Source organism: Pelobates fuscus, chromosome 5 (assembly GCF_036172605.1).
Source record: "Pelobates fuscus isolate aPelFus1 chromosome 5, aPelFus1.pri, whole genome shotgun sequence".
Taxonomy (NCBI): domain Eukaryota; kingdom Metazoa; phylum Chordata; class Amphibia; order Anura; family Pelobatidae; genus Pelobates; species Pelobates fuscus.
Genome location: NC_086321.1, coordinates 40,316,475 through 40,330,793, shown reverse-complemented (window position 1 = coordinate 40,330,793; position 14,319 = coordinate 40,316,475). Strand labels below are relative to the sequence as shown.

Sequence of the window (14,319 nt, the reverse complement as noted above, 5' to 3'; positions counted from 1 at the left end):
GTAACGCCCAATGTGATTGAGCATGGTTGTGAGTAACGGGTACATGTACCGTCATACTCACCATTTAATCTTGTAAGCGGCAGCCTGTTTTCATTTTGCTTTACAATATTTTAACTATACTTCAATTGTATTGTTTTTAACCTTTGGGTTTGAACAAATTGTTATTTTATCACTAGCTTATTAGCTACTATATTGGATTTGACTACGTTCTAATCATTGTAAGTGCAGTAAATACAGATCTACACTATTACAGTATTGCTATTTCTCAATTTTTTCTTACATGTACTATACTACCCTGATTTTGTGATTGCCATCTACTGGGAGTATAAGTATTATTGTTACTTGATTTTTTATCTGTACGTGAGGTATGGGGTTTTCCACCTAAACATAGATCCACTTCTTGAAAATTGTAATTATGTTCTGAGATGTGGTGAAGGGTGTCCATTGAAGTGTGTAGCTGAATTATTATCATAGTTCTTCATTTGATTATTGTTTTTATAAGATAGACACTAGGCACTTTTTCCCCATTTAAGACCCAAGTGTCATTTAGCACTCCGATATATTTTAATTTTTAACTGAAATAAAAGATACATGGCAAAGCATTTATTTCGTGAAAATAATACCATCTTGACGTTCTGGATATATAGCTACCTTGTGCTCTTTACTTTTAGTGGCCAGATATAGTGAGCGCCACAGTGTACAAAAAATGGACAAAACCAACAGATAACATCAATATTAGACATGTTGTCATTCTTTGCTTCCCTACATGGCCCATTAACAAATGTTAAACACATATACAAGGTGCACCTACTGAAATCTATGAGGAGGGAGAAATCTCCCATTCAATGTTAGCACTAGCCTGAAGAGATAAAAAGAAAGAATGAAAAACACAAGTTACCATACTAAGAGGTTGAGTGTGGTGGCATCTTGAACATACTTATCAAAGGTAAAACCAGCTCTACTTATAGTGTTAGTGTGAGCAGATTAGCACAGGCTTGGGTGAGGCACAAAATATAAGAGGTGTTGAAAGCATGTTTATCTTACGATCGATCAATTTTAGCATGTGGCATCTGATACCAAAACTATCTAACTTTATACCTCGCACAAGTCTTGGCTTGGTATCAGTTACCGGTACTTCACACAGCACAGCGAAATTCGTATGCGGAGTGCTATTTGACTACGTACCTTGCACAACAAAAAGTTTTTTTTGGTGGTTGTAGAAATATGACGCAGTATTGTAAGAATTACCTTTGGTTGGTGTTCTATGCGATACGGAGTCTGCTGGAACTGACGTATTTCTCTAATAATGTGGGATATCTGTTTGGAGGGAACATTTTTGTTTAGGTTTATCTTTCAGTAACATGTAGATTATGGTTAAAGAAAATACTGATATACAAATTTTCACAGTCAAATAACTGACACAATTGAACCGTATTCTGCCTACCCTTCTTTTTCCCTTCTCTATATCAAACATGCTATTCTTTAAAACTAATATTCTGCTATTTATCTGTGGATTTTTTTTTCTCTACCTATGACTCACATATTCCTCAGAATCTCTGTGTTTACTTGGAGCATCCTGCAAGTGATACACTTTTCCTAGATTGTCCTGAGGTTGTTACTGTGCAATACATTTATCTGGGATTTTCGTAATCCAGTGTAATAAAGTTACCACCATATAAATGTGGTTATATTACTGTATTACTTGCAGCATTTTTTCATGCAGACTTTCAGTATTTTTCTTTTTTTCTTTTGATATTTTGTCAATAATTTTATTTTAATTTGTTTGTTTAAAGCGTGGTTGTGTTAACCTGAATGTTGAAATGTGGTTTTCAGTAAAATGCTAATTGGTATTTAATGAATAAACACTATAATGTTTTTGTTAATGATTGTTATTGAATATTTTTATATTCAGAGTAAAATATCAGCCGTGACGTTACCATAATTTGAATGTATTCTACTTATTCCTGAAGAAGCGATAAAACACTTGCAGGGTTATTAACTGAAGTGAAAATTTAAAGTGAATTTAAATTTAAGGACAAAATAGCTGAACTAAAAAATATCTCCAAATCAGCTGTGCTTCCAGTTTATTTTTTTTGGTCTAAAATTTTATTTATTAAATTTATCTACGTATTTGACAGCCACAATTGCCAGCAAATGTATAAATTGAAGAAAAAAATATATTCAAAAATTGGTCCTTCTCCCACCTAGACAATACACTTACCTGGGGTGTTCATAATCTAATGTGATGTTACTACCGTCAATCAATTGTTTAGCATAGACCTCTAGGCCAACATTTTCTGATAAGGGAAAGCAGTAGAACTTCATTCAATAACGGTTGTGCTGGCATTGAAGGCTCATGTCAGCATCAATGAGTGGAGGGGGTTGAGTGCCTTAAAACAGGGCCAATGCTCAAATGAGCTTTCAATCTATATGGATTTGTGGTGGGCAGATATCTATCGTTCGGTGTCTTGCCCAAGGACACTTACTGGTAATGTTTTATGACCAGGATTCAGACCTGACTTTGGCTCAAAATTTTCAATTGACTATGTTGTACATCCCTATGATAAATTATATATTTATTGTCCATGGGGATAAGTTAAATTGTACGAGCCATGGCAGCTTCACTTAATGGTGAAAAATGGACCTGAATGCAATACAACATTTGATCAAAAGCCAGGAACATAACCAAATCCTTTACAGACAGACCTGTGACAGGGTATGTCGTCATGCCAAGAACAAGTTTTAGTTTGTCTCTAAAAATAAACAATAATACAGAGTAAACATCTGTACCTTAAAGGAACACTCTCTGTGTGTAGCTTTAGCATTGTTTAAGGCCATGGATTTTTTTTTTTTTAAACACTTCAAAACAGTTTAACAGAAAATAGGTTGACTGTTTTTAAAGACTTCATCCACCTCAAACTCTTCATTAAACGATTGTGGTTAGGTTTTTTAAAGTGTGACATTACTATATCGTTATGTATACTGTTTTTTGTCTTTTTCTACATCACCTAATGTCCTACTGGAATTTCTTATTTTGCTGTCTTGTCTTTCCTCCATGAAAACATTACATGACATTGTGAGTGCTTTAAACATTTAGCTAAACATACCATTCGCATTTTTGAAAAGTTTACAAGGCCGTCTTCTGTAAAGTTTGGTGTACCTTCTTCAATAAACGCAAGGTCGGTTAAATACATTCCGAGGTAGGGCACTGAAGGCGGATTACAGCTGCACAACATAAATAACAAAAACAGACAACTTTTAAATGCCTCTGCCTTGCTATAAAATGTTCACATACAGAATTTCATTTTGTGTTCCTAGTTATTTCAGCCATTTAAACATTTCAGTCCAAATGTTTTATTTAATTAGAAATATATTCCCTAGAAGAATGTAATTAGCTTTTTTTCCTCATATCAGGCATGTCCTGGGACTCATTAACAAAATACATTTACAATGTTACATATATTTAGCCTATTATACCTACTTTTTAAGGGTTTCTCTGAGGTTTTTAAATCTTCCTTCAGATGAGACTGTCTTTTGCAGCTTGTCCATAAGTGCTTTTGTCTACAAGTGAACATAAAAAGTTAGAATGTGTTATAATTTGCAGCTTCATTTTGGTTGGTGTCTCTTAAAAAAGAAAGTGTTCCATATTTACTGTGGCATTCTTTTCCTGATTAAAACCTATAGCAATATTAGTTTACTTAACTTCTTTAATACTATCATGGACTTTCATGGACTTCATGTTGTACTGGTAACCGCAAATAGAGAGAATGCTGATCTTTGACAAAAATTAGATGTTCAAAGTCCACCTATTTTTTTTGTGATCTAGGGACACATACCACTGTTGAATATGAGCTAGTTTGAGACATATATGGGTGAGTTTGGGTAATCCTAATCCTCTATGAATTTTGAGGACATATATTTTAGGTACATGTCCAGATGAACCCAGCAATGGCAGATTGCAGAGATTTAAAGGTAGAGCATTTAAGTGGGACAGAGTCAGGAAAGCACATATGAATCTGGGAAGATTTTTCTTTAATTGAGTCAACCCGGCCCAGTCAAGAGATTCCTTTATTCCTCCATCAGTATATAGACAATAGAATGGATCTACAGTGGGAGAAAAATAGGACTCATAGTGTAATATCATAAGTATACCATATTATGGTATTAAAGATTACACTCTGTCAGGGTACCTGAGGCCTCTACCTCTAAGGGAGGTAGAGACTTGGTGGTTTGTCCGTCCAGGCGAGCTGTTTCCTTCGTTCCTCGCGGTTCATCCAGTCACTTAAACACCGGCCGCGAGGAATCCACGTCCTTTTCTAGCAGGACGCTCAATACGTGACGTCATGACGCTATCACGAGCGGCCTGTCACTCAAGTGTCCGATATCCAATCGGTACTTGTCAGAGGCGTGCTTACCATCCGGAGCCAGGGTATTTAAGCTTACTTCTCTCTTCAGCTCATTGCCCTGTCGTGGTTCTAGCTTGTCTAGTCACTCAGTGCTCTGGTATTCTAGTTTGCTCTATTTGGTTTTGACTCGGCTTGTTGTACTACCCTGCTTCTCTGTTATCCCTTGACCCGGCTTGTCTCTCGCTTATCTGTCTTCTCGTTCCCTCGACCTCGGCTTGTCTCTGACTATTCTCTATTACTCTCGGTACGTTAGTCCGGCCATTCTAAGGCCCGGTATACGTACCTTTCCACTCTTTGTACTCTGCGTGTTGGATCCCTGTCCCGATCCTGACATTACGACAGGGCCAATGGATCCTGCAGGTACAAACAGTCAGCTTGGTTCTTCGGATACCAGGTTTGACGCCATGGAGCATAGGATGGATCAGATGGCTTTGGCACTACAGGCACTTTTGTCTCGTGCTAGTAATCCACCTGAGGAGACACGTACTCCTTCTATTTCTCCTGCAGTCTCAGGTCTAGAGGTAGCCACTGTAGGTGCTTCTTCCCGTATTACCCCACCAGTACGTTATGGCGGGTCACCGGAGAAGTGTCGTGGCTTTCTGAACCAGATTAGCATCCATTTCGAATTACAACCCTGCTCTTATCCTACAGATAGAGCGAAGGTTGGATTTGTTATTACTTTACTCATTGAGAAAGCTCTGAGATGGGCCAATCCTTTATGGGAAAATGATAATCCACTAGTCTATAATTATAATGCCTTTGTAGCTGCGTTTAGAAGAACTTTTGACCCTCCTGGTAGAAAGGTCAATGCAGCTAGATTACTGTTACGCCTTAGACAGGACAATCGAACACTGGTGGATTATGCACTAGAGTTCAGGTCCTTGGCGGCAGAAGTTAAATGGAACGAACAGGCTTATATAGATGTGTTTCTGAATGGGTTATCAGATGTAATCCTTGACGAGGTCGCTACTAGAGAACTCCCTGAGAATTTGGAGGATTTAATTTCTTTTATATCTCGTATTGATGAACGCTTAAGAGAGAGGCAGAACACTCGAGATAGGACCCGTAGACCCTCCTTTAAACTAGCGCCTACCTTTCAAGATTCTGAGTTCGAGGACTTACGTATTCCTGAACCTATGCAGATAGGCAGTACTCATCTCACAGAGAGGGAGAGACAGTACAGGAGAAGGGAGGGTTTATGTATGTATTGTGGAGTCAGAGGTCATTTACGCCTAAATTGTCCCAATCGTTCGGGAAACGCTCGCACCTAAGTTTCTCTAGAGGACAGGCCTTGGGTGTTTCTACTTTGTCCTCTATTCACAACTACAAAGAGCTCAGGCTTCTGTTACCCGTTTCTTTAAAGTGGGAAAAGGGAATAGTTAAGACTATGGCACTAATCGATTCTGGAGCTGCTGAGAGCTTTATAGATCAGGGTTTTGCTGCCAAGCATGCTATTCCATCCCAGTTAAAAGAGACACCACTGGCTGTTGAGGCCATCGATGGTAGACCGTTACTTGAGCCTGTTATTTTCCATGAGACCATACCGATTAACTTAACTGTTGGTATCCTACATAGAGAGGACATATCCTTACTGCTCATTTCTTCTCCTTCTATTCCCATAGTCCTGGGGTACTCCTGGTTGAGGAGACATAACCCTATTATTAATTGGGAGTCAGGGGAGATAGTTTCGTGGGGACAGAATTGTCAAGAAAAATGCTTGCGGAAGGTCTCACCCCTCGGATTAACCAACACATCGGCTAACTCTGACAATCCTACAGAGACACAAATTCCGCCTCAGTATCTAGATTTAAAGGCAGTATTTGACAAAAAGAAAGCCGATACCTTACCCCCACACAGGTCCTTTGATTGCAAAATTAACCTACTCCCTGGTACCATGCCCCCCAGAGGTCATGTATACCCATTATCTACGAAAGAGAACTCAGTTCTAGAGGAGTATATTCACGAAAATTTAGACAAGGGATTCATTAGGAGGTCCTCCTCCCCTGCCGGGGCTGGATTTTTTTTTGTTAAAAAGAAGGATGGTTCTTTGAGACCTTGTATTGATTATCGAGGCCTAAATAAGATAACCATTAAAAATGCCTACCCGATTCCCTTGATCACCGAACTCTTCGATCGTTTGAAGGGCTCTACAATTTTCACCAAGTTAGACCTCAGAGGGGCATATAACTTGGTGAGAATCCAGCAGGGACATGAGTGGATGACGGCATTCAATACTCGCTATGGCCACTATGAGTATACGGTTATGCCTTTTGGGTTATGCAATGCACCAGCTGTATTCCAAGATCTGATAAATGAGGTTCTTAGGGAATTTCAGCAAGATTGCGTCATTGTATACCTAGATGATATACTTATACATTCTAGTGAGATTGAGACTCATCACAAGCAAGTCAGGAGGGTTTTGCACAAACTTCTCCAGCATGGCTTGTACTGCAAGTTGGAGAAATGTAGCTTTGATCAAACCCAGGTAACCTTTCTCGGCTATGTGATCTCTGGGGAGGGATTTAAGATGGATCCGGATAAACTCCAGTCCATTCTAGAGTGGCCTTTACCCAAAGGTCTTAAAGCCGTACAGAGATTTATTGGTTTTTCTAATTATTATAGGCGCTTTATTAAGGGCTATTCTTCAATTATCGCACCTATCACTAATATGACCAAACAGGGGGCTGATACTAAGAATTGGACTACTGAAGCTCTTCTTGCGTTCAAAACTCTCAAGGAGCTTTTCGCTTCCGCTCCAATTTTAGTTCACCCCGACACTTCCCTGCCTTTTCTACTTGTGGTAGACGCATCAGAGACTGGTTTAGGTGCTGTCCTATCTCAAAGGTTGGGTGTTGATAAACCATTACATCCATGTGGATTTTTCTCTAAAAAATTGTCCGGTACTGAGAGCAGATATGACATTGGTGACAGAGAATTACTAGCGGTTATCAAGGCTTTGAAAGAGTGGAGACATTTATTGGAAGGTACTTTACATCCTGTTACCATTCTAACAGACCACAAAAATTTGTCTTATATCGGAGAGGCCAAGCGTTTGTCCTCCAGGCAGGCTCGTTGGTCGTTGTTTCTTACCCATTTCAATTACGTTCTGACTTACAGACCTGGCTCAAAGAATTCTAAAGCCGATGCGCTATCTCGCCAATTTGAGCCTTCTGCTTCAGTTGAACCACTTTTGTCCTCCATTGTACCCAAATGCAATATTATTGCTAATACCAGTCTTAAAATTCATTCTCCGCTACTTGACCAGATCTTGAAGTCACAACATCTAGCTCCCGGAAACACTCCTGAGGGAAGAAACTTTGTTCCTCCTGAACTTCAACTGGAGCTCTTACAATGTTTTCACGAAAGTAAAATAGCTGGTCATCCTGGTATTCGCAAGACTTACTCTCTGATATCCAAGGATTTCTGGTGGCCTTCACTTCGAAAAGATATTGAGGAGTTCGTCGCAGCTTGTGAGACTTGTGCCAAGACTAAACTACCTCATGCATCTCCATGTGGTCTGTTACACCCCTTGGACATTCCTGAGAAACCTTGGTCCTGTTTGTCCATAGACTTTATCGTTGATTTACCCACTTCCAAGAGACAGACTGTTATTCTCACGGTGGTGGATAGATTTACTAAGATGGCCCATTTCGTGCCATTACCTAAACTTCCGACTTCTCCTGAATTGGCGGAGATTTTCGCGAGAGAGGTTTTTCGCCTACATGGGATTCCTTCGGAGATTGTTTCTGATAGAGGTTCTCAATTTGTCTCACGTTTCTGGAGATCCTTTTGTTCTCAAATGGGTATCAAATTGAACTTCTCCTCTGCCTATCACCCTCAGTCTAACGGAGCTGCTGAACGTACCAATCAAAAGATCGAACAGTATCTGCGTTGCTTTGTTTCCGAACACCAGGACGATTGGGTCGGTCTGATTCCTTGGGCGGAGTTCGCACACAATAACCTTGTTTGTGATTCAACTCGCTCTAGCCCTTTCTTCATGAACTATGGCTTTCATCCTTCGATTTTTCCTTCGGTTTCCTCTTCTCAGGGGATACCGTCGGTTGATGATCATGTCGCCAACCTGAAGAAATTATGGGATCAGACTCGGCAAATTCTGTTACATAGTTCCTCGTTGTTCAAGAAACACGCTGACAAGCATAGAAGAGCGGCTCCTGTTTTTGTTCCTGGGGATAGGGTATGGTTGAGTACTAAGAATATTCGCCTAAAAGTTCCATCTATGAAATTTGCTCCTCGCTACATAGGTCCTTACAGGGTTCTCACTCGTATCAATCCGGTTGCGTATCGCCTTGCTCTGCCACCTGCCTTACGCATTCCTAACTCTTTTCATGTCTCCTTGTTGAAACCTCTTATTTGCAACAAATTCTCCTCTAAGGTCTCCTCGCCCCGTCCTGTTCAGGTGGAGGGTCGGGAGGAGTACGAGGTCAGCTCCATCATTGATTCCAGAATTTCAAGGGGAATATTGCAATATCTGGTCAACTGGAGGGGATATGGTCCTGAGGAGAGGAGTTGGGTACCTCAGGAGGACGTTCATGCTTCTCGCCTTCGCAGAGCATTTCACCTCCGCTTCCCATCTCGCCCCGGTTCCTTCCGCCCGGTGGGCGTATCTGAGAGGGGGGGTACTGTCAGGGTACCTGAGGCCTCTACCTCTAAGGGAGGTAGAGACTTGGTGGTTTGTCCGTCCAGGCGAGCTGTTTCCTTCGTTCCTCGCGGTTCATCCAGTCACTTAAACACCGGCCGCGAGGAATCCACGTCCTTTTCTAGCAGGACGCTCAATACGTGACGTCATGACGCTATCACGAGCGACCTGTCACTCAAGTGTCCGATATCCAATCGGTACTTGTCAGAGGCGTGCTTACCATCCGGAGCCAGGGTATTTAAGCTTACTTCTCTCTTCAGCTCATTGCCCTGTCGTGGTTCTAGCTTGTCTAGTCACTCAGTGCTCTGGTATTCTAGTTTGCTCTATTTGGTTTTGACTCGGCTTGTTGTACTACCCTGCTTCTCTGTTATCCCTTGACCCGGCTTGTCTCTCGCTTATCTGTCTTCTCGTTCCCTTGACCTCGGCTTGTCTCTGACTATTCTCTATTACTCTCGGTACGTTAGTCCGGCCATTCTAAGGCCCGGTATACGTACCTTTCCACTCTTTGTACTCTGCGTGTTGGATCCCTGTCCCGATCCTGACACACTCACAATAGAGTATTGATTGAAGGCAACTCAATTATTATAGTTGGCAAAAGGTCTTCCACACGTGAATGGGCATGTAAGAGAGGATAAAAGCAAATAATAGGTGCAGACTGTTGTTATCCCCTGGCTCATAGGCAGTGATTGTTTACGCGAACAATCCTACTGAACAGAGCTATCCTGTCCTGTCGGGAAAAGAAGCAGGCGTTCAGATGAAATCAATGGTGTTCACGAGGTCGAGTGTCCGACTTATAGTTCCAGACATTCAATAACCAAGTCCCGCTGCCTGTGTTCGTGCGACAAGATGGCCGACATTTTCTCCAGCACGTGTTGTTAAGTTATACGAATGGCGGTCACAAAAGGCACTTAAGTTTGTGGTAGTTAATGAGCCAAGGGGTGGTTCGGGGAACATAGTATACAAAAGCAGGGAAATAGCTTAAACACAGGGAAATAGCTTAAACACAGGGAAAATAGTGAGTTTTTCACATTAACGTATAGCCAGATAGACTGTAATGAGTAGAATAGTGAGAAGAGCTACTATAGAAGATTCAGGGTCTGTGAGGGTTAGGAGAACATCATCTGCGTGTTTCTAATCTGTATTACAGTTTCTGCTTGGTTGGACTGTATCACCTGTAGTAATGGCTTGAGGTAGAGGAAAAACAAAAGTGGTGACTTTGGATATGCCTGCCTCGTGTTATTTGATATAGAGAAGGAGGGGGGAATGTTGGGCAATATGATATGTCCCATTTGGAGAGTCATATAACGCTGAAAAAAAGTGAGGAGGAAATCTATAGTGAGAAATCTATAGTAGATCTATAGTAAGACAACGAAAAGGTCCTTTTCGGCATCTATACAGCACCTTATCTTGTCTACAGCCTGGCGGTTAGGGATAACTCCAACCAGGTCTGGGTGAACCATGGCTTCTAAATGGGAGTTTGCAAGTACCTTGGCAATCATTTTCATGTCTACATTCAGTAGGGAAATAGGTTGGTAATGGCTGAGGTCTGTATGATTTTTCTCTGGTTTAGGGATTACACAAACATTAATAGTTAGTTAACATATCTAGGGGTACGAAGGTACCCTAAATAGGAGTATTGAAAACTTTACATAATCGGGGATCAAAATATCTCCAAACACAAAAGAAGAAGTAACTAAGCCAATCGATAAATTAGCCTGTCTTAAAACTCCGGGTCCAGATAGACTGAGTACCGGCTTTTATAAAACTATGAAACATATTATCTCAGAACACATAGTCAACACCTTTAATTGTGCCGTACATAAGGACAGGTTCCTAACAGAAATGCTAAAGGCAAATATACTACCCATTCTAAAGCAGGGAAAAGAACCATCAGACGTAAAATGTTACCGCTCCATTTCTCTCATTAATGTAGATGTGAAGCTGTTTGCCTCCATTATTGCAGAGAGAATGAAAACTATTTTACCAAATCTGATACACTCAGACCAGATTGGCTTTGTCCCAGAAAGAATGTCAAGTCACAATATCAGGAGGCTGATTGACTCAATTGATCTCGCAAATCAGAAGAAGAGGCCCCTACTGGTCTTGTCTCTTGATGCCAAAAAGGCGTTCGACAGAGTCAGTTGGGACTTCATGAAGAAAGTGCTGGGAGCCTTTGAACTCTCAGGATGGGTACAAAAAGCAGTGATGTCATTACCATGCTTCTATGGCCAGAACCATTGGGCATAACACGTGTTCTTCTTGGTTTGAGTTAAAGAATGGGACGAGACAAGGTTGTCCCCTGTCCCCAATTTTATATATTTTGACAATTGAAATATTTGCAGCGAGATTAAGAAAACAATAAATGGCTGAGGGACATTCGATCCCCCGGGGGATGTACAAATATCTTTATATGCGGACAATATACTTTTATATGTATTCGATCCTGCATTCTTCTTCCCACAAGTTATAAAAGAAATTGAAACCCATAGTAAGATCTGTAATTGTAAGTTGAATAGGTCAAAATCAACAGCTCTATTCACTAATATTTCAACCAGTGTTATAAATAAAATTCAACAAGAACATCATTTTCTCATCCCGAAGGTTTTTACTTATTTAGGGATCAAGATGTCTAAGGATCTGGATAAAGTAATGGAACACAATTGTCTACACCTTTTAAGAGCAACTGATAAAGACCTAAAAGAATGGAACCGAGTAGAAGTGTCATGGTGGGGGAGAGTGAACATCCTAAAATCTTATGTTCTCCCCAAGTGGATCTATATGTTCAGAATGCTACCATTAAATATCCCTACCGTGTGGTTAGCTATGGTTAAAACCTCTTTCTCTAATTTCATCTGGAGGGGAAAGAAATCAAGAATAAAACATTCAATACTGTCCAATAATGTAAGGAAAGGTGGTATGGGCTTTCCTGATATTGAGATTAATTACCAAGCAGGGATGGTTTTACATGTAGCTTTATTGTATAAGGAACAATCAAAATCCAAAGCCTGGTATAGAGTCTGAGATTAGGAAAATTAAAGATCTCTCTAGACTAATCTGGTATTCCAAAGCGGGTAAATATTCTTCTTCTTTTGTATTAAAACAGATTATCCTAATTTAGGAAAAAATAAAAAAGAGATTAAAATGTAATGATAAAATATTTGACTTCGAAGGAATTGATGTTATTGAAAGTGAAATTGAAAACATCTCTTTACCTAACTGGAAGAATAAAAATATTACTTGCATTAAGCAGTTGATGAGCAATAATAGACTCAAACACTTCGATATACTATCTAGGGAATACCAACTCTCAAGTTGAGAAATCTTTTGTTATCTGAGAGTGAAGCATTTTTTATCCAACAAGAATATACTTTCTAATGGGGATGTTTACAGCAAAATTAAAGATGCTTTCTCAATCTATACCTTAAAACATTTGTTCTCTAAATGTGTGAAATTGATAGAAACAGGGAAGGTAAAAAACACTCCAGTCATAATCCAAAGATGGGAAAGAGCTTTAAAGATCTCTATCGATGAGGAAGAGTGATCCTCCTATCTTTATAAAGTGAGCAAATATGTACATAGTCTCTCTTTGGTAGAGACTCATTACAAATTAGTAAATAAATGGTACATGGTACCATCTAGATTATCAAAGATATTTTCGAGTTACGATCAATACTGCTGGAGATGCGGTACTGAGAGAGGCAATTATTTGCATATATGGTGGTTGTAACGGAACACCTTGCAACCCGACAGGGTACCTTCCGCTGACGGATGCTTCTAGTGCATCCCGAGGGCTCCAAGCACTCCACCAGACACCATAACCACCACAGACCACACAAACCGCCTCAGCTTGGTTGGGGTCTCACCGTCTCCTACCCACCCTGGACCCAAGACCAGGGTCCAGCTCACAGTGGGTAGACCTCTCTTAAATCCAGAGAGCAGGAACAGAAATAAGCTCTTATCATAGCTTAGTGATTATACCCTGGAGAGTATAGTGATTATAGCAATACCCAGAGTGTAGTTCTCCAATCCCCTAAACATGAGCCGAAACTTCATGAAGATCATCTGTTTAATGAGCACAAAGGCATTACCTTTATACACATTTTCAGGCCAGAGGCACACCCCCTGGACCTGGTGGTAAACTGAGAAAAAAGGGACACAAACCAATGGGAACAATATTTAACACAGTAACTGTAACGGATCGCCTGGCACCCCGACTGGGTACCTCCGTTAATGGATGCTCCTAGCGCTTCCTGAGGACTCCAAGCACTCTGGCAGACACCACAATCACCGTATCGGAGAAGCATATGAATCCTCTCAAGCCTCTGAATGCTGTAGACAGTTGAATAGGAACCATACGAATAGGTTTGCACTCCTAGCAGTCAAACTGGAACAGCATACAATAAATCCTCCCCCAATAATGAGACGACACTTCACTTTGAGGGTTAAACAGGAACTCTGGACTGGCTCATCCAGCCTGGCTTTTATTTCCATCTCACACAAACAGGCCACACCCAGGGGGAGGCATAAAATAACCAATAGTAACATGGGTGCAACCCACACATCCCCTCCCCTTAGTGTGACACATAATCCCATTATGCATACAGTTTAAAATATACTTTTTACACAACTTTCATAACTTTAAAACCATACACCACATTCACACAAAATTACATATCCACAATTAATCCATTCAGGGGAACAACATATTAAAAAATGGCATGGTTACTAAAGTATCTTTTAAAACCCCTGTCAGCATGGCTAAATCTGGCTCACACAGGTTTTACAGAGGCCTCTATCCTGGAGACAATGGGGGGAAGTAATCCAATTATCCAGGGCTAGAAGCAGACTCCATTAACCACATGGTTACAGAAAGACATAAAACACTTTAAAATACCGAAAGTTACTTTTTACCCATAACATACATACATTTCACATATCCCCAGATAGCTGGGATCTGAGCGCACAAAACTACCAAATAGCGCGCAGATCCTATTCACACAGTACAATTGCCATGGAGCTAAAGTCTTTCCCATAGTCTTTCATTATATGAATAGGCTCCATGGTATAGCTATCTGGGTTAACACATTCACATAAAGTCTGGTCCATAGTCCAAAGGCAAGAGGCGGGCAAGCAGCCCCCTCCAAGGACACGTGGCGAGGTCGGTTTCGCCACACTTCTCCCCTTTACCCCCCAGACTAATAGGGTATCTGACCTCCTGCCGGTCAGTGCCCTGGTTAGTCCAGCAACCCACCCACA

General features: G+C 40.7%; 1 protein-coding gene across 4 annotated transcripts in view; it reads right to left on the bottom strand.

Annotated features, from left to right (window-relative positions):
• RASGRF2 (Ras protein specific guanine nucleotide releasing factor 2) overlaps nucleotides 1-14,319 on the bottom strand; it is a 295,529-nt gene that overhangs the window by 2,870 nt on the left and 278,340 nt on the right. For 3 of the 4 annotated variants that reach the window (XM_063453728.1, XM_063453731.1, XM_063453730.1), the window contains 3 exons: nucleotides 3,482-3,561; nucleotides 3,108-3,234; nucleotides 1,249-1,317 (listed from right to left, as the gene is read on the bottom strand). In XM_063453728.1, the coding sequence (XP_063309798.1) occupies nucleotides 1,249-1,317; nucleotides 3,108-3,234; nucleotides 3,482-3,561 (276 nt within the window). The remainder of the gene's footprint in view (nucleotides 1-1,248; nucleotides 1,318-3,107; nucleotides 3,235-3,481; nucleotides 3,562-14,319) is intronic. The other variant, XM_063453729.1, reaches the window with a different exon arrangement.